Below are 24272 nucleotides of genomic sequence, written 5' to 3'. Positions count from 1 at the left end.
TCTTTCCGTACTTAACAAATAAAACTATGTATATATACAGATATATGGACGCTCCTCTGCTTGTTAACTCATGTTCAAAATTGATTTCTTCTTACTAACAAGGAAAAATAAAATAGTACATGAGACAAATGAAAGTGCCCTTAAAGAAAATGCAAATCCCCAAAAGCAGCAGGTCACACAGATGCTATCGAAAGAAGCTTGTGTCTCTCCTGAGAAGCATTTGGTTGGCTTCAGCGCCCACCTGACGTCCTCATGCTGGTGGTCCTCTCCTCCCTGCCCACGCTGTGCTTTGGGCCTGGTTTCCAGCAGAGACTCGTGTGGCTCTGGTTCAGCCCTCCAGGGATCTGCCTGGGGACCAGGCGGTTTGAGCGTTGAGCACAGGCCCCAGCTGGGTGTGCCGCCTGCGTCACACGGCTCCCCGCCGGGCAGGGTGGGTAGTGCACGGGGTTGGGCTCCGGGAGCCAGTAGTCCGGCTCACTGTTCAGGAAGTGTCCCGTGAAGAGTGCGTGAATGACAGCAGTCCTAAACGCCTGTGTTGAGCCATTCCTCCCTTCCTCTGGCTGGGCCCTTCTTCCTAGTGATTTTGGTTTTACATTTCGGGAGCTCTAATGTCTCAGGGGAACGAATGGCCGGCCCTGTGGTACCTGATGACCAGGAGACCTTGTAAACTCGGGGCTGTCCTGGGACACGTCAGGTCTCACCTGTGCTAGGAAATGCCCCAAAGGTCAAAAGAGCTAGAGTAATGTGGGCTGGGAAGGCCCCCTGTACACCAGGTGAGGCTAGTGTGCAGGGTAACCATGTAGAGACCATGAAAAACAGGCAGGAGCTGAATGTAAGTTTGCAAAGACAGTGCTTTTTCTGTGGAAAACTGGTATAGGAATGTCAAAGCAGCAGTTGGTCAGCTGTTAACCAACTTCTGTCTGACGGAGGAGAGGGCTGGAGGCACCTGTTCTTTGGGGCAGCCCAGCCCTTCCACTCTCACCTGCTGCCAGGGCCACACTCCTGGGCTGCAGCCTTCCATCTCCTGGGGGTGCCGCACTCTGCGGTGCCACTCATGGTCGCTAGGAGCCCCTGAACCTTTCCCACCAATCCCTTCCTTTTTGGACTTCTGGTTTTGAAATTTTCTGGCATAATCGATTTACAGAGATGTCCTCCAGTTGCTCAGCTGTTGCTTGCCTCTCCTATGAAGTTTGCAGAGAGTTTCAGGTTACAGATCCTTGGCCAGGAAATCCTGCTGAGCCAGGAGCTTTTCATTCATCCCTCCAGTTGGTCAGCTGTCTTCTGCACAGACTTCTCCAAGTCACTCAACATCTTTAAGTCAGCTCTTCCCCCAGACTGTTCTTTGTCACAGTTATCGTGACCCGGTGATCATTCTGCATTTTCCAAGTCCTGACCACGGCTGCTCCATAACCTGTGAGGATTTTCCCTTAAAGATTAGTTTCTAGGAAGGCAACAGAACCCCTCTGGCCTCTTCCACAAGGCAGGCCAGGTCTTGGAGGATTGGTTCACTGCAGCCCTGCTGTGGGGAGATGTGAACGCCGTGCTTCTCGCTGTCGGTGATGTTCACTCCGACCCTGGTCCTGCCAGCACCTTGCTGTGGGCAGTTGGGGCCACACCTTCATCAGTAGCCTGTAAGCCTCAGCATCAGGGACCCCGATGGGTTTAGTCATGACCACTGACCATGCTCCCAACAGACGGTGTTGGGAAGAGGCTGGCCTGGCCTGGGCCAGGAGGGCCACCTGGCCTGATGGCCACGCCAGCTGCTGGATACCCCGCCTGAAGACTGGCTGCTCCTTGTCTCCTCCCTGTCGTGCCTTGATCCCAGGATATACTTTTTGGAAAATCTTTTGTGGTCACCATTTTGTTTCAGGGTATCAGAACTACAAAATGAACCAGAGTATATCATAATACCCTTTAACATATGCCAAATTTCATAGAAAGTTAGCAAATTCCTTGGAAGATTATAGAGCAGATAAGAAGTCAGCCAAGGAGCCAAGTTGACCAGAGACCCTCCCAGGCCTGTGCCCTTCCCCCTCTTCACTTTATCACTCAGGTCCCTTTAAGCCCCTTGGTGACTGATTGATAGTCAAACAATGAGGGTGAGCTTGAGAGGGGATAGGCCCTTCCTAACTGACCCATGTGATGCATCATCTTTTGCTCTTTTTTTGACAGATGCGATTTGACATCTGTTAGAAATCTAGACTGAAATAGCCTTAAGGACAGGGCTTGTTTTGTTTTTTACTGTTCCAGCCCCAACAAGCTTATAACACCCTGTGCTGTAACTGTTACTGGAGGAAGGGAGCTGCCAAGCCTTCTAGCTAATTGCCTAAACTCCTGACCCTTTAGGGGGGATTTTAAATGGTCTGTAGGGCTTCTCTGGTGGCGCAGTGGTTGAGAGTCCGCCTGCCGATGCAGGGGACACGGGTTCGTGCCCCAGTCCGGGAAGATCCCACATGCTGCGGAGCGGCTGGGCCCGTGAGCCATGGCCACTGGGCCTGCGCGTCCGGAGCCTGTGCTCCGCAATGGGAGAGGCCACAGCAGTGAGAGGCCCGCGTACCGCAAAAAAATAATAATAATAAATAAAAATAATTTTTAAAAAAATAGTCTGTAAATTAAGGGACTTCCCTGGCAGTCCAGTGGTTCGGGCTCCGCGCTTCCAGTGCAGGGAGCATGGGTTTGATCCCTGGTTGGGGAACTAAGATCCCACATGCTGCGCTGCACGGCCAAAAAAAAAAAAAAAGTCTGTAAATTAAAATGCCTTGAAATTAAAAGCAAATGTCTGGGTATGATTTAACTATGCCCACATGCATTATTAGGGTTAGATTTAAGGTTAAACATTATATTCAGCCTCTATGAAAGCACTGAAGTGAAAATCACCTTAAAATGGTGAATTTTATGTTAATTATATCACAACTTTAAAATACCAAGGGTTTTAGAAAATATTGTCTGAGTTTAGTTATAAATCATCTTCACGTTTCATGTAATTTGTTTACCAAAAAAAGAGACAGGGGGAGAGTAATACATGCTTGTTAAAGCTCAAATAAATTTTAAAAGAACAATCTCTTCTTTCTCAATTACTCTAAATCCCTCTCCCCAGAGATGTGCACTGTTTAACAACTTGGGGTATAATTTGAGACTCTTCCAAGCATACACGTGCACACGCGCACACACACACACACCAGGTTTTTTTGTTTGTTTGTTTTACAAAAAACAGACAGTGTTGCCCATGTGTCTGAAGAGGACTTTATTTAGTGCTTCTCATGTGATCAGCATTTATCCACAAGTGTTTTTCAAGCTCCGTCTTGGTGCAGGGCCTTGGGAAAAGATGAAAAATTGAATCAGACAGGTGCTTATGTTCTATTAGGAGAAAGAAACCTATGCATAACTGTCACAACATAAGATATGAACGTGGTAGTACCAAGAGCAAAAGAGGGGTTCCGGTGACGTTAAACCAGGTGCGAATAGTCCTGGACTTACCGTCCTATCAACTGAAGCCTCCAAGCCGTCTCTTTAAGAGCAAATCAGGAACTGGGCTGGAGCAAAGTGTTTATGGAATGAGAAATGCAGACATTGTGGAACTTTCACCTCATAATGAAAGCTCTCTCCTCCAGAGAAAGGAAATAGATTCATCTTAAATTTCAGAATTCCTTCTTTGATAATTTGAAGTGTCCAGCTGAGGCCTCAGAAAGGCATGTGTGCAGGCAGACCCAGATATGGATGTACTACTGACCAAAGCCTGACCGTCTCTTCCCAACAGTAAATTTGACAGCTTGGCTGGCCCGTGGCCCTTGTGGTTCTGAAGGTGGGTGTGGGGAGTCCCATGCGGTTTAATTAGTAGGAATTAACTTGCTGAATGAAGAATTTTTCCTTCCTGTATGGACTTGAAATCAACTGTCATCACAGCAAAAAGAATGAATCCTTTTAAAACTGGAAAGTCGTTCATTCCTCGGCAAATTTTCGGTTTCTCTTAGCAGCCCCAGAGCTCATGGAATATGTCATCTGAGTTCTTTCAAATCTAAGCCTAACCTTGTAATTCTCTGTGGGCTCTGACAGCCGCAGAGCAGGAATGAGAAGCACGGTCTGGTTGGCTCCGCCCGAGGGGCCCTTGCACAGAAGGCTGAGTTGTGCCGGTGATGGCTCCCTGCAAACACTTGTTCTTTTATCACAGCAAATCAATCTGAGCAGTAACATGGCCCCCTAAATAGCAGGAGTCTATGTCCACCCCTCAGGGTTTTATAATATAACATTTGCCAAGAGGATGGTGGTACAGGCGTTACTTTGAGGGCTTCACTGGAGACTAGGAGAGAAGGGTAAACCCTTGTAATTTGATGGGTGCATTGCTTTCATTTCCTGGAGGGCTCCCAAAGAGACGGTATAGTAGGGACAGGATCTCACTTGTGATTAAAAAGAATTCTTTTTGTGAGTCTTCGAAGTCCTGTGCTCCCCGCTCTTTCCCTCCAGAGAGTTGCTTCACTGAAAGAGGCACAGCCACGGTTCTGCCTTCGTGACTTGCCCACCCCGATTAAAAACTAACGACAGCCCCCATGTGCTGAGCTTCCCCTACGAGCCGACCGTTGTGTGAAGCTGCTCTATAGACATAGTCATGCTTTGTGTGCGTTACCTCATTAATTCTCATGACAGTTCCGTGCAGCGGGTGTTGATATCCCTTCACGTTGCAGCTAGAAGGACTGAAGCGTGGAGAAGTTAAGCCACATACCCAAGTGGTAGAGCCTGGGCGCGAACCCAGCCCCGTCCCTCAGTCGGTGGTTGCGCCAGCCCCACAGTTGCTCGGGCCAGAAAGCGCACGACTCTCGATCCCTTTCTTTTCTTCCTCCTCACATCCACCCTCTCACCAAGTCCTCTTGACTCTCTCTCCTAAAGATTCCCCAGGTCTGGCCACTTTTTTCCATCTCCACAACTCTAGCTTAGCCCACTCCCACACTAGCCCCACCTGGCACACTGCAGCAACCTCTTCAGACTCTAAAACTGGATCCTACCGCTGTCCTGTTTAAAACCCCCAGTGGGGCTTCCCTGGTGGCGCAGTGGTTGAGAGTCCGCCTGCCGATGCAGGGGACACGGGTTCGTGCCCCGGTCCGGGAAGATCCCACATGCCGCGGAGCAGCTGGGCCCGTGAGCCATGGCCGCTGAGCCTGCGCGTCCGGAGCCTGTGCTCCGCAACAGGAGAGGCCACAACAGTGAGAGGCCCGTGTACCGCAAAACAACAACAACAACAACAAAAAACCCCAGTGACTGCCCAGTTGCCGTGAGAAGAAAACCTAACCTTTCCCACGGCCCATGACAGGCTGTGTGATTGGGTCCTGGCTGCCCCGCCCCCTCACCCCGTCCTCCTTTCATTCCAGCCTTTGCATGGGATCCCCCTGGTGAGAATGCTCTTCTCCAGATCTTTGCCCGACTGGCTCCTTCTCCTCATTCAAGTCTCTGCTCAAAAATCCACTCCTCACAGGGGCCCTCTCAGATCACCATATGAAGAAGCAGTTCCCCAGCCTCACCCACAGCCCAGCCCAGTTCCTACGTCGTATTTTCATCGCAGTGCCTCCCTTCTTTATCTTGCTCAGTGCTGCATCTCCGGTGCCTAAGAGTGTGCCTGGAGCTGAGCAGGTGCTCAGCACATGACTACGGAATGGATGGCGTCACGTGCTGGTCCCTTTGCCTAGAAAGCCCCGGCCATGCCGTGCCCCTCCCACACTGAACTGTGGAGCATCCTTCAGTTCTGGCTCAGACGTCATTTCCTCAGGGAAGTTGTCTGTGACCCTCTGTTGCATCCTTTCATCACCTTTGCTTTTCCTGCAAATAATCACATATGCTTGTGTGATTATTTGGTTAGAGCCTGTCTCTCCCACCTGACTGTAAGCTCCCTGAGGGCAGAGGGTGGTCCACCTTGCTCCCTGCTTTCCCCGTCGTGCCCAGCACATCCCTTTGTCGAATGGGTGAATGGAAGAGTGAATCCCTTTTCTGGTATCAGCTTGGTCTCCGGTTGGAATGTGTGTGCCTGAAATGAACGAGAAGTTCCTGAGTGCCCCTGACTCCCTGGTAATCTCATCCGTATGTGACTAGAGAGAGACTGCGGGAATAGGAAAGACACCTTTCCTTTTGGGAATCTCCAAAATCTTTTTGGTGACACCAAAAAGTAGCCCACATTATACTGTCTGAAACGTTGCTCTGCTTTTTCAGTGTGGCCTTTTATGTTTCCTTCTTATGACTTATGTCCACCCGTTGGATACCCCACCGGTGAGCATGGAGCCCAGGAACACCCTCAGTCCACTTCACCAATGTCCCCTTTTTGTCATATTTCCAGTAACACATTGTTTTTAAAATGAGGTCCACCTGTATATAATTGTGAGACGTTATTATCAACCCTGGTAGACCTAGCCATAGATGAGGAACGTTTGGTTCAAAAATTCATATCCTGTTTCTGTGGCTGAATGACTTTGAACAAAGCTTTTCACTTCAGTTGCTGGCTTGCTCTTTACACCTCCAAAGGACTGAAAGACTTAGAATCATAGAGATTCAGCTCATCAGTATGATCCCCAAACCCACTGTTGAGCCAGTGGGATCAGGAATCCAGTGCTATTAACTAATTTAACTTGTTGTTGAAGCTTAGATTCCCTTTCTCACCTTCACCCTAAAATACCAGCAACCCTCACAGAGAAAATTATAACTTAGAAATATGGCTTTCAAAGAAACATTTCTAAAAATATCCTAATTTTGAAAATGAATGTAAATTGCTTTACATTTATAAGGATTTTTTTTCCATATCAGGCAAAGAAGCCAAAGTTCGGAGTGTATACATTTGAAATGTTTGCTGGGTTCTTAGACCATATTGTTTCTCCAGAGGATACCACAAAAATCATTGTCCTACTACTGATTACCTTGAGTTAATACATTAATCACAGGGCTTTCTTCATACACCAAGGCTCTGTCTAGCTACATAATAGCATCCAAGTGTTTTGGCCAAGAATTAAGTATTTTACATGAATGTAAGTGGAATTGTCTTAAAGCCTAAACCAGACACAGGTGTGGTTTTTGTTTTTGTGTTTAAGTTTTATTTTTTATTTTTCTGGGTTGTTTGGTTCTTTTTTTTTCTTTCTTTCTTTCTTTTTTGGTAATATCTTCAGCTGATGTCCTGGCACTTGACAAAGTCATTCACACACTGTGGTCCATCTGCCTTCCCTCTTGGCGTAGGGATTAGTTCAAGCTGCTCCACTGATATATGCTCAAATGTCATAAGTACTTTTAGAAACTCCTCTCCACCCAGCTTCTTGTCTCCAGAGAGTCATTCCTTTCCCCTTCCCCTCTTCCCCAGCACCAGCCAGTCCCTTTTATCCTGCTTGTCCACTTAGTTCCCTTTCTGCTAGAACGCCCAGCTCCCTGGCATAAATAACATCCTGAGGTAGAATTTGTAAAAAATTCCAAAGATCTGCCTCGATTCTGTTGTCACATTGGACTCATCATCGGTAATATGTATCATGTGCTTCTCCTAGGGTTTCACATGCTTTATCATATTTAATCACTCAAGTAGTCCTGTAACTCTATCCTCCTCATTCAGCAGATCGGGCCGCCGGGGCTCAGAGAAACTAGACGGTTTGGCCAGCGCAGCAGCGTTGGAGCTAAAAACCCACATCTCCTGCCTCCAGCTTTCCCGCTAGCCCAAGGTCCCACTCGATATCTTTTGAAAGAATGGTCGCATTCAGGAGCTGGGGAGTAATTTTTCTCAAGATTTTATTGTGGTTGTTGTAATGAGACTTATTTGGGAAGGGACTTCTCTCTATAATCTAGAACACAAAAGATTAGCTCTATAGTTTCTTTTTAAAAAAAATTTTTTTTTATTTTTGTCTGTGTTGGGTCTTTGTTGCTGCGCGTGGGTTTTCTCTAGTTGCGGCGAGTGGGGACTACTCTTCGTTGCGGTGTGCAGTCTTCTCATTGCGGTGGCTACTCTTGTTGTGGAGCACGGGCTCTAGGCACGAGGGCTTCGGTAGTTGTGGCTCGCGGGCTCTAGAGTGCAGGCTCAGTAGTTGTGGCACACGGGCTTATTTGCTCCGCGGCATGTGGGATCTTCCCGGACCAGGGCTCGAACCCATGTCCCCTGCATTGGCAGGCAGATTCTTAACCTGGGAAGTCCTATAGTTTGTTCTTGAATTCAAACCCATTTGGCATTTTGACTCATACCTATGACATGCCAGACACCAGAGATAGAAACGAGACAGATGTGATTCCTGCTGTCACAGAAGCTAGTGGGGAGAAGACAAATAAATGAGCAGTTGTGGTATTTTAGTAAATACCTGCGTAGGGGACATACCGGGGTGATGGGAGCGTGTGACTGGGACTTCTAACCCAGACTTAACAGGTGAGAAAGGCTTCCCAGAAGAGGGGACTTCTGACTTGAAGACTGAAGGATGACGGAGAATTTTAGGCAGCTTGGGATTGGGGTTGGGCGGGCAGTAAGGTTTCAGGAAGAGGAAAAAGCAGTGTGAAGGCCTGGAGGTGAGCATGTGGGTCCAGGTTGTCTCAGTTTTTGCTCATTAGATCAGATTTCATGATGTAGCTGTTGGAGAGACTTGGAAAAAGCAGATCAGTGGGGAAAGCTACTGACCACGCTCAGAAAATACCTATCTGTTTCTCACATCTAATCAACAGAAAAAACTCGAGTCTCCACTTGCATCCACCAATCCCTTCCTAGAAGATGAGCCAGCACCAGAGATGGAGGAACTGGCGATGGAAAAAGGAGACGTAGAGCAAGTAAGTCTGGTTTGTGTTTCCCTGTGCAACCTACCTAATGTTTGTTTCGGAAAATGGGTCTGCTCGCTCTAAATGTGATCCCTTGGCTGTTGACTACATTCAGAGGTGACAACCTTGGTGGTGTTTATAGAAGGCCTTGATCTGAAAGTGCATTTAGAAACCGGAGTGAGAGAGCAGCCCTTCCTGGCCCACCCCTTGGCTCCAGGATGGCACACCGGCCTTAGCAACATGGCCAAGCTTCATTAATTAGCCCGTGTGGTGGGGCAGCAGAACTCTGCCCTGCCTCCTTCATCATCTCCCAAGCTTGTCAGCTGAGCTTTCCATTGTCCCCTGATCTGGTCTGGTGATGACATGAGCGGCTGAAAGATCCCGGGTGAAGTCAGCAGCACCGTCAGCCAGGAGAGGTCTGCGCTCAGCATAAGCCGAGCACCTTAGTCTGGAAGCCAGTGGGGAGGCCTGGAAACACCATGGTGACCAGTGGCATATTTGGAGAATTCCTTTTCAGAGCACACCAGCACCTTCATTTCCTTCAGCTTTTTCTGTCCAACTCTAAATTTCCTCTCCCTTCATCCCACAGAATGGTGTTTTTGTTTCACTGCCGTTTTACGGTGAGAGAACTTAGAGCAATAAATTAGGACTTTTCCTGTCTGGATTAGTGAGCCTTCTTTTTAATTTTCTACACTTGGCTGCTAGAGGATTATATTGTGGTATTGTTTTTGCTCCAGACATCACCGAAAGGGAGGCCTACTGGGAAGAGCAGCTCTGGGAAACCCGTAGCCACGCACTTTGCAGTTAACCCCGCATTCCTAGCATGGGGAGGGTAGGTGTACAATCCTGGCAGGAGCCAAGAGAGCAGAATTGCCAGGAGCCGTTCTGAAGTGACGTCATCAAATGTGTCTGACCCATTGGTTAAATAATTATAATAACATGGATGCCTCACATTTTCATGGTGCTTTATGGTTTAAAAGTCCTTTCCACGCTTTATTCCCTTTCGTCCTCACAATGCCTGCCTTTCCTTTTATAGGATTTTACATGGGAGCTGCTGGTTAAGTGACTAGCCCAGGGTTATACAGTTTGAAATTGGAGGATCTGAGACCAGGAGTTAGGTCTAGAAGTCAGAGACTAGAATTCCTTTTCTGGCGTTCCTTCTATTACATCGGTGATGTCTCCCTGAAAAGTGGAGGACATAGAAATGCATCCTGTGAATAAAAGTGAATGGATAAAACTGAAGGGATACCTTGAGGCCGTATCCCAGAGATCTATGGGATTAGACGTAATTGATTTAAAGCCATCATATCAGCTAGGCTGGGAGAAAACAAAAGATTTCTTCTAACTAAAGAAATGCGTCTCTCACATTTTGGGAGGAAGGACTGGGACGGGAAAGAAGACTCTGGGTGTGGAGCTCAGCCTTCTCGTGTGTCCTCCACCCGCGCTCGGCACCTGCACCCTCTGAGCTGGCCTTGTGTAGCCGGGACGTTTTCAGGGCCCTCGTGTCTCCCCAGTACAAGTGGCTGCCATTGTCATGTCCAGGATTGTGTAGCTGAACGCTCAGATGCTGCCGTGAAAAGTTATCCCTTTTGCTAGTCATCCCTGGATATTATTAAACTGGATTATGATAGCCCCCATTAGCTACAGAATCAGTTTTGCCAGGTAACATATGATTTTTCTTTCTTGTGGAACGTTTTACTCATCTTTTAAGCTTGAGGTTACTGTCTTAAAGACAAAGACCTGCTCATTCTAAGGACACAGAACACAGGTACACGGGGTAAAGCAGAGTCACGTGATGGGGAAGATGCCAGACTCTGGTTTGCCATTAGCTGCCCGCATGACCTTAGGTAGGTTTTTACTCTCTCTAGACTTCCCTCATTTCTCCATGTGTAGAGAGAGCCAGTGGTTTTCCAGCTGTTTTCCTTGGTGCCCTGTCAGATGTCACTGTGGGGAGTTGGGAAGAGACCAGGGCCCTAAGCCCCTCCAAATACAGCAGTTCTGTTTTTTTTGTGTGTGTGTGTGTGTGATACGCGGGCCTCTCACTGTTGTGGCCTCTCCCATCGCGGAGCACAGGCTCCGGATGCGCAGGTTCAGCGGCCAGGACTCACGAGCCCAGCCGCTCCGCGGCATGTGGGATCTTCCCGAACCGGGGCACAAACCCGTGTCCCCTGCATCGGCAGGCGGACTCTCAACCACTGCGCCACCAGGGAAGCCCAGCAGTTCTGTTTTGAGTCACTTTTTTCATGGACTTCCAGATAAAATTGCTTTTGGATCAGGGGTTCTAGGTGTGTTCAAAAAGAAACTATTGAAAACCCCTGGACTACATGATCCACCCGCAGCTTCACAGGCTGTTACTTGTTAGTAATAAAACTTACACGTCAGTGACTCATGACTCCTCAGCTGCCATCCCGACCTCCCACCACCTCCCCAGCACTTGTGGTTGATGATGTGGGAGCTCAGGACCCCCCTTTTCCCAGCCACTCACTGCCTTCTGGAGCTGGGTGCACAGGAAGATGAGGAGCCAGGTGGGGTGCTCGGGGCAAGCCCACAGTGTGCTAGCGGCGAGCTTGGCCAGAGGTGGGGGGAGGCCCCAGTAGTTGTCCTGGATTACCCAACCCATTGCATCACTGCAGTTGGCAGACGAGTGGCCCTTGAGGTGAGGGTCGCTCCCTGCTCACCGCTGCAGTTAGGCTATGGAGAAGGGAGCGTGAACTTGAAAAGAGGTATTTAGTTTGAACAATCAGTTGCCAACATGTTCCTGATGATTAAAAAATGGCATCTGGGGCCTCCCTGGTGGCGCAGTGGTTGAGGGTCCGCCTGCCGATGCAGGGGATACGGGTTCGTGCCCCGGTCTGGGGGGATCCCATGTGCCGCGGAGCGGCTGGGCCCGTGGGCCATGGCTGCTGGGCCTGCGCGTCCGGAGCCTGTGCTCCGCAACGGGAGAGGCCACGACAGTGAGAGGCCCGCGTACCACAAAAAAAAAAAAAAAAAAAATGGCATCTGAAGAGGGACTGAGGGTACTCAGAGTATAAAAGGAAGAGAGAAGAAATAAGGAATTTCTGGTTTTAAAATGTACCCTTCTGGTGATCCGAGCAGTTAGATTTAATCTGTTTACACTGGATAGTAATAAAAGGAAATGGGACCAGCTGCAGACCTCCTTACTGTGACAACAGTAACCTTTTATTATTCTATCAAACTCCAGGAGGAAATAGCTTAAACATCTGCAGCTTTTGGACAGAATTCACACACTCCAAAATCCAGCCTGAGTGCTACTGCTAAATGACTTAGTATATTCTTTAAGCTGAGAAGCAACCCTTGGGGGAGCTGGACGGTACAAAGGGAGACACCAGTATGAGCCAAAATTCCAGCCCATTTCATCTAAATATGAGCACAGCTATGAGGCAGCCAGAGGCAGGAGGCAGCCCTGTGGAAAAAAAGAAAAAAGGAAACTTCAGGCAATCCCTCCCATTGTTCCCATCTTGCTTCCAGCTCACGTTGAAAACCCTGTAAGAGGACAGAGAGCCATGGCGACAGGGCCCTCCTCACTGCCAGGAGCGCAGTTAGCGGGCGGAGGCTGGGCGGAGCGGACTCCCCTGTGGGGACGGGGTCGGGCCACCTGCACTGTCTGGTTGTGCGGCTCTCTGAGCCACATCCAGAGGGTTCTGTGGGGCCTCATCAAGCACGGGGCCTCTGGGAGACTGATCAAGATGAGTTTGTTGGAATATCATGTAGTCATTTTCCTTAATCATTAGAATCTATGTTTTATACTGAATGAGCTCTTCAGACTATCCATACATTTTTATCATATATCACTTTTGTGCATACATAAAAAGGAAAATATAAGCAAAATAAATAGGTTAAGATATTCCCAAGACTTCTTCACATTCAGAGTCTAACTCTGCTGAACCACTTAAAAAAAAAAAACTTTTTATTTTGAAATAATTATAGACTCATAAGAAGTTGCACAGAGAGGTCCTGGGTACCCATCTCTCAGCTTCCCCCAGTGCTGATGGCTAACATAACTATAGTGCGTTATCAAAACCAGGACGTTGGGCCTCCCTGGTGGCGCAGTGGTTGAGAGTCCGCCTGCCGATGCAGGGGATACGGGTTCGTGCCCCGGTCTGGGAGGATCCCATATGCCGCGGAGCGGCTGGGCCCGTGAGCCATGGCTGCTGAGCCTGCGCATCTGGAGCCTGTGCTCCGCAACGGGAGAGGCCACAACAGTGAGAGGCCCGCGTACCACAAAAAAAAAAAAAAAAAAAAAAAAAAAAAAAAACAGGACGTTGGCTCTAACCCCGTTTTCACTTGGGCGTGGATGTCTGTGTTTCCCCACAGTGTGGGCCTCCAGGTCATCGGGAGAGTTGGTGATATGCCGTTTCTCAAAATGCTCCACTACTGTACCTGGGATTATCTGCCACATTTTTTATTGTTATTTTAAACTTTTTTCTTTTTTAATAATGTCAAACTTAGGGAAAGTTTTAAGAATATTACAAGGGGGCTTCCCTGGTGGCGCAGTGGTTGGGCGTCCGCCTGCCGGTGCAGGGGACACGGGTTCGTGCCCCGGTCCGGAGGGATCCCGCATGCTGCGGAGCGGCTGGGCCCGTGAGCCATGGCCGCTGGGCCTGCGCGTCCGGAGCCTGTGCTCCGCAACGGAAGGGGCCCCAGCAGTGAGAGGCCCGCGTACCGCAAAAAAAAAAAAAAAAAAAAAAAAAAAGAATATTACAAGGAACTCTCAACTATCTTTCACTTGGGTTCACCAGTTGTTACTATTTTGCTACATTTACTTTTCCATTTCCTCCCCCCTCCCTCTCTCTCTCTCTCTCTCTCTCTCTCTCTCTCTCTCTCGCTCTTTTTCTCCCTCCCTCCCTCTCTCTCTTTCAGAACAAGTAAGTTTATAGGTATCACACCCTTTGCCTCTGAGTATTTCAGTATGTATTTCCTTTTTAGGAAATATATTCACTTAAGAAAGATTTTCACTTAAATTACTACATATCAAAATCAGAAAACCTAACATTCGTACAATACTATTATCTCATTTACAGACTTACTTAAATTTTATAATGTGATTCAAGAGTGATAAATTGAAACATTGTCAATAGTTGGAAAAGTACACATAAATTAGTAGGTAAATAAAGCCAAATACAAAATACACATGTTGATTTAAAACATGACAACATTCTATATTATATAAACTCCCATTTATAATTTCCAGAAGCTATCCTACAGATGTGTGAATATTTTTGTCAAGGGAAGAAAATATAAAGGGAATAATTATAATATTTATGAAGATTCTATTTTAATTAATGAAAAGATATATGGCTATAGTGGCCATATTTTCCAGTTCTAAAATCAGGATATCTAATCTTACAAAAGTTATTCAGATTAAATCATATTTGTCTATTCATTTATCTGATCATCTTATTGAAAAGAATAGAATTATTTTTTTAAAAAGGTAACTGACTTAGAAAATGTATAACAAATAGATAAGGACCATACCTTCACAACCATCATACTACATCATGGATCCCTCATTTTAAACTAATGGAAATGTGGAAAAACTCCTAAGGCATCTGTGAAATGAAGTGGGACTTTGAATCCAGTCAGTTTAAACTCAGTGAACCTGAACTTGAGAGCCTCTTACAGTCTCAGCCTAAGACCTGACTTTGGCAGTGGCTTCTGGATGATAAGAGAAAATAGCCCAGACTGTAGTTATTCTTAGGAAGGACCAGAGTTTCTTCAAATCCTGCAAAAAAAAATTAAAGACATGGAACTCTTAGAAGGTGAAAAGGGAAGAGAGTTAAACATGAAATTAAGTGGGATATATCTACAGTTGACATTTAATTTTTGGTGATCATTACCAGTTTTTACAGATACTTTTAACCATTACAACGTTTTATTTGTTTTTAATTACTAGAAGAAGGTAATCATTTCTGTCTGTTATTAGGGGGCTTAGCTTTTCCTCTTTTTATTAAAAGATACGAGCCATTCAATTCAACAGGTGTGCTGTGCGTGCCAATTTATATCCAGATTGTACTCTTGTATCAAGCCCAGCAAAGGCCCAAGGACCTCTATCTATTTTCAGATACCAACAAACAGAAATAGATAGAATTGGCTTTTTTTTTTTTTTTAGGAACAGAAAGAAATATGTAGGAAGATCCTTGTTTATTTTTTAGATGTTTTGAAAGGGAATTTAAGTAGCAAATAATAGTTTTTAAATGCTTGCCTGCCCGGATGACCTTTTTATCAGTGGTTTCCCAGTTTCAGTTGGGGACCAGTACTGATCCAGGTTTTAGCTGGTGCAAGGCAAAAAATAAAGACAAAACAGCCAGCCTGTGTGTCTGTCTATCTCTTTGTCTTTCTATCTGGTATAAGGTCACCAACTAACTGTCTTTTCTTGGGAAGGACGGCCTTTATGTGGCTATTTTCTCTTATAAAATGTTTGGGTATAAAATACTCTTTCTTTTAGGAGCTTGTGGTTAGAGTAGAAAGTAACAAAATAAAAAGTTAGCAACCCTGTGTTGACCCCCTACTTTTCTTTTTTTCTTATATTTGTTGGTGAAATTCAACAGTCTTAGGAAGCACCGCAAGACAGCAATGATCTACTAGAAAGAGTTCTGGTTTAGGAGACAGGAAACTTCACCATGTGCCTTGAGGCAGGCTGCTATCACCCTCTGAGGCTCCCTTTCTTTAGGTGTAAAATAGTAGTAATAATTCCTATACTGAGGATTGTTTTGAGGAATAGATGAGATATTTCGTACCAAAGTGCTTGGCTCATAATAGCAAGCAGTAAATGGAGGCTTTTAAAACTGGATGGTGTGAAAGCACTTTATATGTTCCAAAGCACTGCACAGCTCTGCGGTGCTGTTATTAACTAGAATTTACATTTTGAAAACATCAGTCAGATGATGAAGAGCTTCCAAATTGAAAGTGCATGTGTTATCAAAGTAGCAATAAATCTTTCACCGCACAGAGCACGCAAATGATGCCAACAAAGCTGGCTTATTGTTCACAAACTGGCATGACTTATAATACAGGACACAGTCTCAGTCTAGTTACGCCGAGTGCTTCTTATCTGTAAGTTGGGAGTGAACTTTGAAGGGATGTTTTCTTTGAAACTGCTTGAAAGTTTGCAAAGATGGCTCAAGTATAGGGTTTCTTTTTTCTTTTCTTCTTTTCTTTTTTTTTTCCTTTACAGCCAAAGAAGCCTAAAGTCCCAGACAATCCATTTCACGGCATTGTTTCCAAGTGTTTTGAGCCTCATCTCTACGTGTATATTGAGTCCCAGGACAAGTGAGTGATGAACATTTTGCTGCCTTCTCCTGCATTTCTCGCTCCTTGGGTCAGGGCTGGGGCCTCACAAGGGCACAGCTCCTTCTAGAGGTTGAAGGAGGGACTTGGGGCACCTGTTACCCTCCCTGGAAACCTGTTAAGGACGTTTTTCGGCCTTTTGAGTGTTATCATGTATTGTGTCCATAAATCTCAGAAGCCTGAGTTTGACTCTAACAAGGTTCCAAACAGGTCCCAGCACCTACTTCCCAGGTGGGCGCTGAGCCCGTATCCCACTCTGTATGTCAGCCCGTGAGGCTTTACAATGTCAGGCGCTGGAAAGTGGAGAAAGAAAGCCTCATCTCTAATGTATATGTTTTCAAGTATAATTTGTTTTAACTTTTCACTGTGAAATCATTTAGACTTACCAAAAGGTTTTAAAAAGCTCTCATATACCCTTCGCCCAGAGAAATGTTAACAGTTTACATAACCGCAGTTATCAAAACAGGAAGGTACCGTTCTCCCACGAATGTCCTTTCTCTGGTCCAAGATCCAATCATGCATTTAGTTGTCAGGTCTCTTTAGGCTCCGTTAAGCTGGAATAATTCCTCAGTCTTTTCTTTGTCTTTCATGACCTTGACACTTTTAAAGAGTGTTTGACCAGCTATTTTGTCCAAAGCCCTCAATTTCTGTTTGTGACGTTTCCTCTTGATTAAATCAAGGCTATGCATTTTGGGCAAGAAAACCACAGAGGTGACATTGTGTCCTTCTCAGAGCCCAGTGCGTGATGTCAGGAGGCATCTCACCTGGATTTGTCCTGTTATTGCTGAGGTTGACCTTGACCACTTGCTAAAGTGGTGTCTGCCAGCTTTCTCCCTGTGAAGCCACTATTTTTTGCTCTGTAATTCATAAGTGTCTTGCGGGGAGGGGGATACTTGGGGACTATGTACATATCCTATGTCTCATCATACTTTGCCCACTCATTTTTCACATCCCTTGACGATTCCTGCCTGAAACAATGATTACTGTAGTGTTTGCCAAACGTTGATTGTCTGTTTCTGTCATTTCTTCTGTATTTACTCATTAGGGTTCTACTATAAGGAAGAGCTTCCTCTTCTCCCCCACTTGTTGGTTTGTTTTTTTTTTTCCTGTTTGGGCTGATGTGTTATATTTTCTTTGATGAATTATCATCCATTTAACATATATGCTTTTTACAGAGGGGCTCCAGAAAATGTTTACAAAGCAGCCCACTGCAGCCAGGTTCCCTCACAGCCAGAAGAGTATGGTCATGTTCCAGTATCCATTGTTCATGCAAAGGACAGAGATCCCTCTTCATCCCCGAGTCTCTGTCCACAGCCAGAGCAACTGTGGAAGGCCCTTCCATGCTGAAAGGCACATTTTGGAAAGGCCCAGTTTCTGGAACAGGCCGAACTGACCAGAGACAGGCTGGTCCAGGCTCTGAGGAAAGGCCCGTAGCCTAAAGAACACATGCTTAGGAGGACCAGACAGTGGCTCACATAGGGAGGACAGCAGCTGTGAGAAAGTTCTTGAGGGGAGTTCTCAGGGAAAGCATTTAGGTGCTGAAGTCCAGTCCTTTTTTTTTTTTTTAATGCTTCTTTCAGTTTAGCACATTCTTGCTTCCAAGTATGTTTCAAGGGTAAACCATAAGCTTAAGAGAACATTTCAAGTGGCTATTTGTGTCTTAAATGGAACATTATTGTTATTCAACTATTTGATTTTATATCAATAGATGGCTTCTATTCTTTTCTTCCCTGATTACAAAATGCTTCATATGAAAATCCCAGAAAATTATCTTTGTAAAAGAGCTTCTATGTTAACAAAAACAACCTCCTCACCACCCCCCACCTCACACAGAAAAAGTTGCCTTGACGTTTTTTGCCTTGTAAAGCCCCAGTTTTCCTCCTGCTCTCTGTCTGTCGGGCTTGTGTCTGCAGGCATGCAGAGGGGCAGTAGTTACTATTGCCATTTAGTCCTTTGAAAACACCCTCTCTTCTGCGTTCACACAGTTTTCTCTCAGGATATTTTTTGTGTGTGTGTGGTACGCGGGCCTCTCACTGCTGTGGCCTCTCCCGTTGCGGAGCACAAGCTTCGGAAGCGCAGGCTCAGCGGCCATGGCTCACGGGCCCAGCCGCTCCGCGGCATGTGGGATCTTCCCGGACCGGGGCACGAACCCACGTCCCCTGCATCGGCAGGCGGATTCTCAACCACTGCGCCACCAGGGAAGCCCTCTCTCAGGATGTTAATAAGACACCCTTACGGGGCAGGAAAAGGAGCAGCTATTTGCCTGTTAGATGAACAGGTCAAGGAGCAGCCCACCCGTATGACTATTTTGGGACAAAGCCCTCTCTTATCAATCCAAATTCTTATTTTTTAAAAGGCTTAAAAGCTATTGGGTCCAGGGTTTAAAGTACACATCTGAGATAACCGTGTACTTTCTCAAAACTTATCTGGTCTAAAGAGTCAGTTTTCTGAATTATCTGGTGTCATTCTGGGATCTGCTCTTTTCGCATGGCCTTGATTCGTATAAAGCACACTCATTGTTCATAAGACTTTGGGCCAAGAGCCAGCCCTCCCTTCCTTAGGGACTCTCCATTTCTGTATGAAAACTGCAGTGCTGGCCCCTCATCCTGCCGTCTGGCCTCGCTGGGATGTTTCCACAGCACTAGTGCAGTAGCGGAAGCTTCTCGTAGGAGAACTGCGTAGGCTGTGCTGTTGTCGCTCCAGAATAAACAGCAAAAGCTTGAAGTAGAAAATAGAGTTCAAGAAATCCATTTCCTCATCTGTTAAAGAAGAGCATCAGACAAAATAATGCCTAAAGCAGCAGGTTATTAACCTTTTTTGAGTCATAGATCCCTCTTGAGAACCCGATGAAAACCGCAGGTCCTCTCGCCAAAAAAAATCCACATAAACCCACACACTATTTTGAGGACAATTTCAAGGGGTTCTACAAAGCTCGTCCTCCCTTAAGTCAGAGAATCCTAAGACTGGGGAAGGAACTCAGGTGGGGACTGATTGGGGACAAATTACTACTCTTGTTGTAGTTCTGACTCAGAAATCTGCAAAGGAGAAAAATCTGAGACCATTCACAAGTTCCCCGATGACTGAGACCCAACCCAGGGTAGCGGAAAGAGCATGGGCCTGGGTGCCAGACAGACCTGGACTTGAGTCCGCGCTCTGCACTCACCAGCCTGGGGCCGTGAGCATGGCCCTAACCTCTCTGAGTTTATTTTGGGCTCTCTACGGTCCAGTGAATAATGCCCCCCTCACAGGATTAGCGGTGAGGAATAAATGACATGACACGTTGTCACTCGGCACAAGTAAACAGCACTCGGGAACTGTGCCTGCCCTGCCCTTCCGGTGATCTTGTTCTGGACTCTCAGGTGCTTGGGTGGCCTGCTTGGTGCTGCCAGCTCTCTGTGGGCCTGGCATGGCATCCACTCTTCCATCTCCCCAGCCTCCCACCTGCCCGGGGAGAGTCCTGGCAGCACCTGCCCCAGCCCAAAGCCCAGCCTTGGTAGGAGGACTGCGGTGCCAGTGCCCAGGGAGGAGCAGTGGGGATGTCCCTCGGCCACGTCTTAGCTGGCTGGGCTGAGCTGTCCTCCTGTGCTTTGAGCAGCTTTCTCAGTTTTTGTCTATGTCCAAGGAGGAAGTTAGTAGTGTCTCTTCTACTCTTGGGGATGTAGGCGTTTTCTTTGGCTGACTTGCAGGAGAGATTTCTCTCCATAGGCACTTTCTTCACTCCATTCAGTGACATTCTCAGTCCAAGAAATTATTAGGGACTCCATTTCTGCCCCTTCTCCTGCGTTCCCTGTCATAGCTTTCGTTGAAATAGAGCCCTCCACCCCTTCTAGCTGGGTGAAGCCTAGAGTCTCTCTATAAACTAATGTTGCTTGTTGTTTGTTTTGAATTAATTTCAAACTTTCAGAAGAGTTCTAAGAATCGTACATAGAGCTCCTGTGTATCCTTCACCCAGGTTCCTCAGTTAACAGCTATCTCTCCCGCCTCTGACACACACACTGACAGACACACACATACTCACGGGTATATATGCACATACATGTTGTTTTTCCTGAGAGATTAAAATTCTCAAATTGCAGGCAAGATGCCCCATTACTCCTTAATATTTCAGTGTGTGTTTCCTGTAAATAAGGACACAGTCTATGTAACCATAGTACAAACCATCAAAATCAGGAAGGTAACATTGATGCAGCACTCCCATTAAATCCATAGACCCCATTCCCTTTCCCCATTTGCCCCAATCCTGTTTTTTATAGATCTCAAATCCATTCCGGGATCACAGGTTACATTTCTTTGTCATGTCTCTTTGGTTCAATCCAGAAGAATAATCTATTCTTTCTTTATCTTTCATGACTTGGAAATTTTTTTTAATTAATTAATTAATTATTTTATTTTATTTTTGGCTGCGTTGGGTCTTCGTTGCTGCGCGCAGGCTTTCTCTGGTTGCACCAAGCGGGGGCTACTCTTCATTGCCGTGCGCGGGCTTCTCCTTGGCGGAGCATGGGCTCTAGACATGCAGGCTCAGTAGTTGTGGTGCACGGGCTTAGTTGCTCCATGGCATGTAGGATCTTCCTGGACCAGGGCTCGAACCCGTGTGCCCTGCATTGGCAGGTGGACTCTTAACCACTGTGCCACCAGGGAAGTCCCATGACTTGGAAATTTTTGACAACCTGTAGGCCAGTTACTTTGTGGAATGTTCCTCAGTCTGGTTCTGACTAATGCTGGCTCATGACTTATGATTCATACAGAAGTGGTGCCATGTTCTTCTCAGTAACTCTTGTCAGGAGACACACGGTATCAATGTGTCCCACAACTTGTGCTGGTCAATTTTACTACTTGATTTAGATGGTATTGGCCAGGTTTCTGTATTAATTAATAAGTAATTAATAAGTGTTGATTAACCTTGAAACCATATAAATAGCCTTTTTCTCATCTTTCACTTACTTATTTTACCATCTGTTAATGATACTTGCCTGAATCATTTATTACTAAGATAGTTGCCAAATAATTATTTTTCTAATTCCATCATTTCTTCTACATTTATTCTGTTTTAAGAAACAGCCTTCTCTGTTCCCCGTTTATTTGTATCAGCATGGACAAATTCCTATTTGTGGATATAGGAATTTGGATTCCTATTTTATTCAATGGGTTATAGTCATTACTATCTTTTTTTTTTTAACTTTATGTTCAAATAAATTTAGACCTACAGAAAAACTTCAAAAATAGTGCAGATTTCCCATATTCCCTCTCCCAAGCTCCCTTAGTGTTCACATCTTACATAACTGCAGTACAGTTATTATCAAAATCATCTAGTAAACATTGGTACAGTACTATTCACTAAACTCCAGGTCTTACTTGGATTTTACCAGTTTTTCCACTCATGTCCTTTTTCTCTTCCAGGATCCATCATTATTTGTTTTAATGCTCAAATTGTCCTGGTTTCGGCCCCTTCCAGCTAGTTTTCCGTTCTTTTGCATGCCCCTAGCGTTTTCTGAGTACTTTCTTTCTGGCCCAACAAAATATACCAGGCTCACCTTGTACTTCCCTAACCCAGCCCTGGAGTCATCCATTTTTCCAGGATCCCTTGTTCCTTTGGTGGGAAATGATATTTAGAAACTAAGTCTGCGCATTATATATGTTCATTGCTGCTGGGGTGTCATGCTTCTAGGTCCTCTGAGCTGAGAGACCCAAGAAATATATGTATGTGCATATCTACATATCTGTCTACTTTTCTACCCTATTTATATTTTAAAAACTGTGAGTCTGTGCCAGTAACTCCAATTCTAACCTAACCTCAAGGTTTTGGGAGTGTCCCCTGTCCCATGTCTGTAACTACCTTCTACAGCAGTGAGAAGCTTGGTTCCCAGGATCCTCCATGTATTTACCTGCTCCATTTACCTGTGTGGAACCCATCTCCCAGGTGTGCTCAAGCCAGAGCTTGGCTCCCTGCTGGCCACACCAGAGCCAATTCCTCTGCCCCAACAAAAGGGAAGGGGTAGGGGTGCATATTAGTCAGTGCATCCTTGGATGAACAAGTTCTCTAACTTCCTGGGGGTCTTGAGCCGCTTTGCCCGTGCTTGCCTCCTTGCCCACTTTTTCTGACTACCGTCTTCCTCCCCCAGAGCCATCACTCCTGTACTTTCCAGTTAGAATACTGTTTCTGTGAATGTCAGCTGCAGACCCACCAGAAGACATGGCCTTGGTCATCCATACCTAAGCTTGGTGTGCAGCGTGGTTTTCCTTCTCACCGTGTTTTAATCTTCCCCTCTGCTGCCACCGCTCTGCAGTAGTCTTTATTCCTAGGTCATTTTATGTATCAGTGGAACTCCCAGCAGTATTTCACATGGCGCCCCCAAAATGCTTATACAGTTCTTGGGTTAAAAGCTCAAGCTACAGGGAAGAGGATAAAAGACACCACCTGCATCCATGACACGTTTCCTTAAGCTGCAGAGAAAGTGAATCACAGCAATAATCGTAATACCATGTATCTGTATAGCGCTTGAGAGTTTTGAAATCAAAGCATCGGATAGTGGATAGAGCTTGGCTTTGGAGTCAGAGAGGCCCCAGTTCGAATTCCAGCTCTGATAAATTCTGTGACCTAGGGCAAGTTATCTTATTTTTCTCAGCCTCAGTTTCTTCATTTATAAAACAGGGATACTAATGCCTTCTGCTCAGGGCTGTTGTGAAGATTAAGTGAGATTGTATTTATAATGTAGCCAGTGCAGTGCCTAGTTTATAGGCATATAGCCTAGTGTGAGAGAGAGACCAAAAAAAGTTTTTGGAGCACAGCATGGAGGGGTAAAGGTATGAGCAGTTTGCTGTGGGAATCCAGAGGCGTGTATGAACCTAACTGCAGGTCAGACTTTTCTCAGTCTGTGTCTTCTGCCTCAGCCAACTCCTCTCCTTCTTCCCGTCCTCTCCCCCTCACACCATATTCTGTACTTACTTCTGACTCCAAGCCTTTGTTCTCTTGCCTGAATCTGCTGTGGAATTTTCTCTCTAGTTTCCTCTGTTATTTCCTTTGTCTAAAACAAATTGGTCATATTGTCTGTACTGCAAAACTAGCATTTTGTTGCCATCTTGAGATCTAAAGATCATAAACATGAAGGTCCTATCTCCCCCAATAGGTCATAGCCTGTAATGGACAGATGCTGTGTCTTGACCCCCCGCAGCACTGTCATCAGGACTTGACCCTTTTTAAACTCTTACTTGACTGTAATTGCTTTAGGGTATGAAAGGCGCACCCCTGTGATTCCATTCAACAGGTCCGCATGCCCCGTGTTCCTTTCTCCAGTCGTCCTTCCTATAAGATCCTGCCGAAACTCAGGGTAGTGTTCGGTACCTGGAAGAAATGGTAACCTTTGCTTTTTTTGTTGTGGGGCTCATTTATATCTTATACTTGCTGCCCACAGCGCCTTGTGCGTACGAAGCGCTCCATCCGTATTTGATTGGATTGCGTCCTCTTTGCAAGCTCGTGAACTTTACCCATTCCCATCCGGGTGACTTGTCCTCTTCTCTTCTGTGAAGCTATTTGATTACTCGTTGTCTAGTGTCTCGTGTGGCATAGAAGCAGGCTGACGAAGAGCGCAAGATGGAAGTGGGGAGGGGTGGGTCACTCTGGTCTATTTCTCGTTCACACCAGAGAACCATGTCAACAGTAACCCAAGAGACATTCTGCAAAATATGGAAGATCTTTAGTGGTTTTTTTTTTTTAAGAGGAAATTTTGTCTCTGTTCTACGATCACAATTAATTTACAGTCTTACTCATCAGCTTGGCTCCGAAATAGGAGGTAGGTGAGGAGGTATCCTGGCTTCAGCTTCCAGCGGCATTAGAGGAGTGGTTCAGGCAAAAAATGCCTCGGAGCTCTCGCCCCTGTTTTGGTTGGCACCGTGGATTCGGAGGTTAGAGGCTCTCATAGGAAGACTCCAGAGGACCCCTCCCCTGCTGTTCCGTGCTCTCCTCCAGGGCACCAGCCCCGACCCTTCCACTCCCATCCCTTGGGAACAAAACGTGGAGGTTGATCCGCCAAGTACATATTGGGCACCAACGTAACTGGGAGCTTAGCTGCCCACAGAAGCTTGAGGGCTGGGCCTCGGGAGAGCAGAAGTAACATAGACATTATCTCTGCCCTCGAGAATCTCACGATAACATACGTGATGCAGAGAAGAAGATTCTACCACTATAAAGCGAGCAGCTTTCACCTTCTCTGCCAACTTCAGCT

The 24272-nt window shown here is 46.1% G+C and overlaps 1 protein-coding gene across 1 annotated transcript in view; it reads left to right on the top strand.

Moving 5' to 3' along the window:
• VPS53 (VPS53 subunit of GARP complex) overlaps positions 1 to 24272 on the top strand; it is a gene marked incomplete at both ends in the record, with an annotated part of 125649 nt that overhangs the window by 56111 nt on the left and 45266 nt on the right. The window contains 2 exons of the mRNA XM_079725193.1: positions 8656 to 8757; positions 15941 to 16035. Of these exons, the coding sequence (XP_079581319.1) occupies positions 8656 to 8757; positions 15941 to 16035 (197 nt within the window). The remainder of the gene's footprint in view (positions 1 to 8655; positions 8758 to 15940; positions 16036 to 24272) is intronic.

Source organism: Hyperoodon ampullatus (assembly GCF_949752795.1).
Source record: "Hyperoodon ampullatus genome assembly, chromosome: 19".
NCBI classification, from domain to species: Eukaryota; Metazoa; Chordata; class Mammalia; order Artiodactyla; family Ziphiidae; genus Hyperoodon; species Hyperoodon ampullatus.
This window is presented reverse-complemented; position numbering and strand designations above follow the sequence as displayed.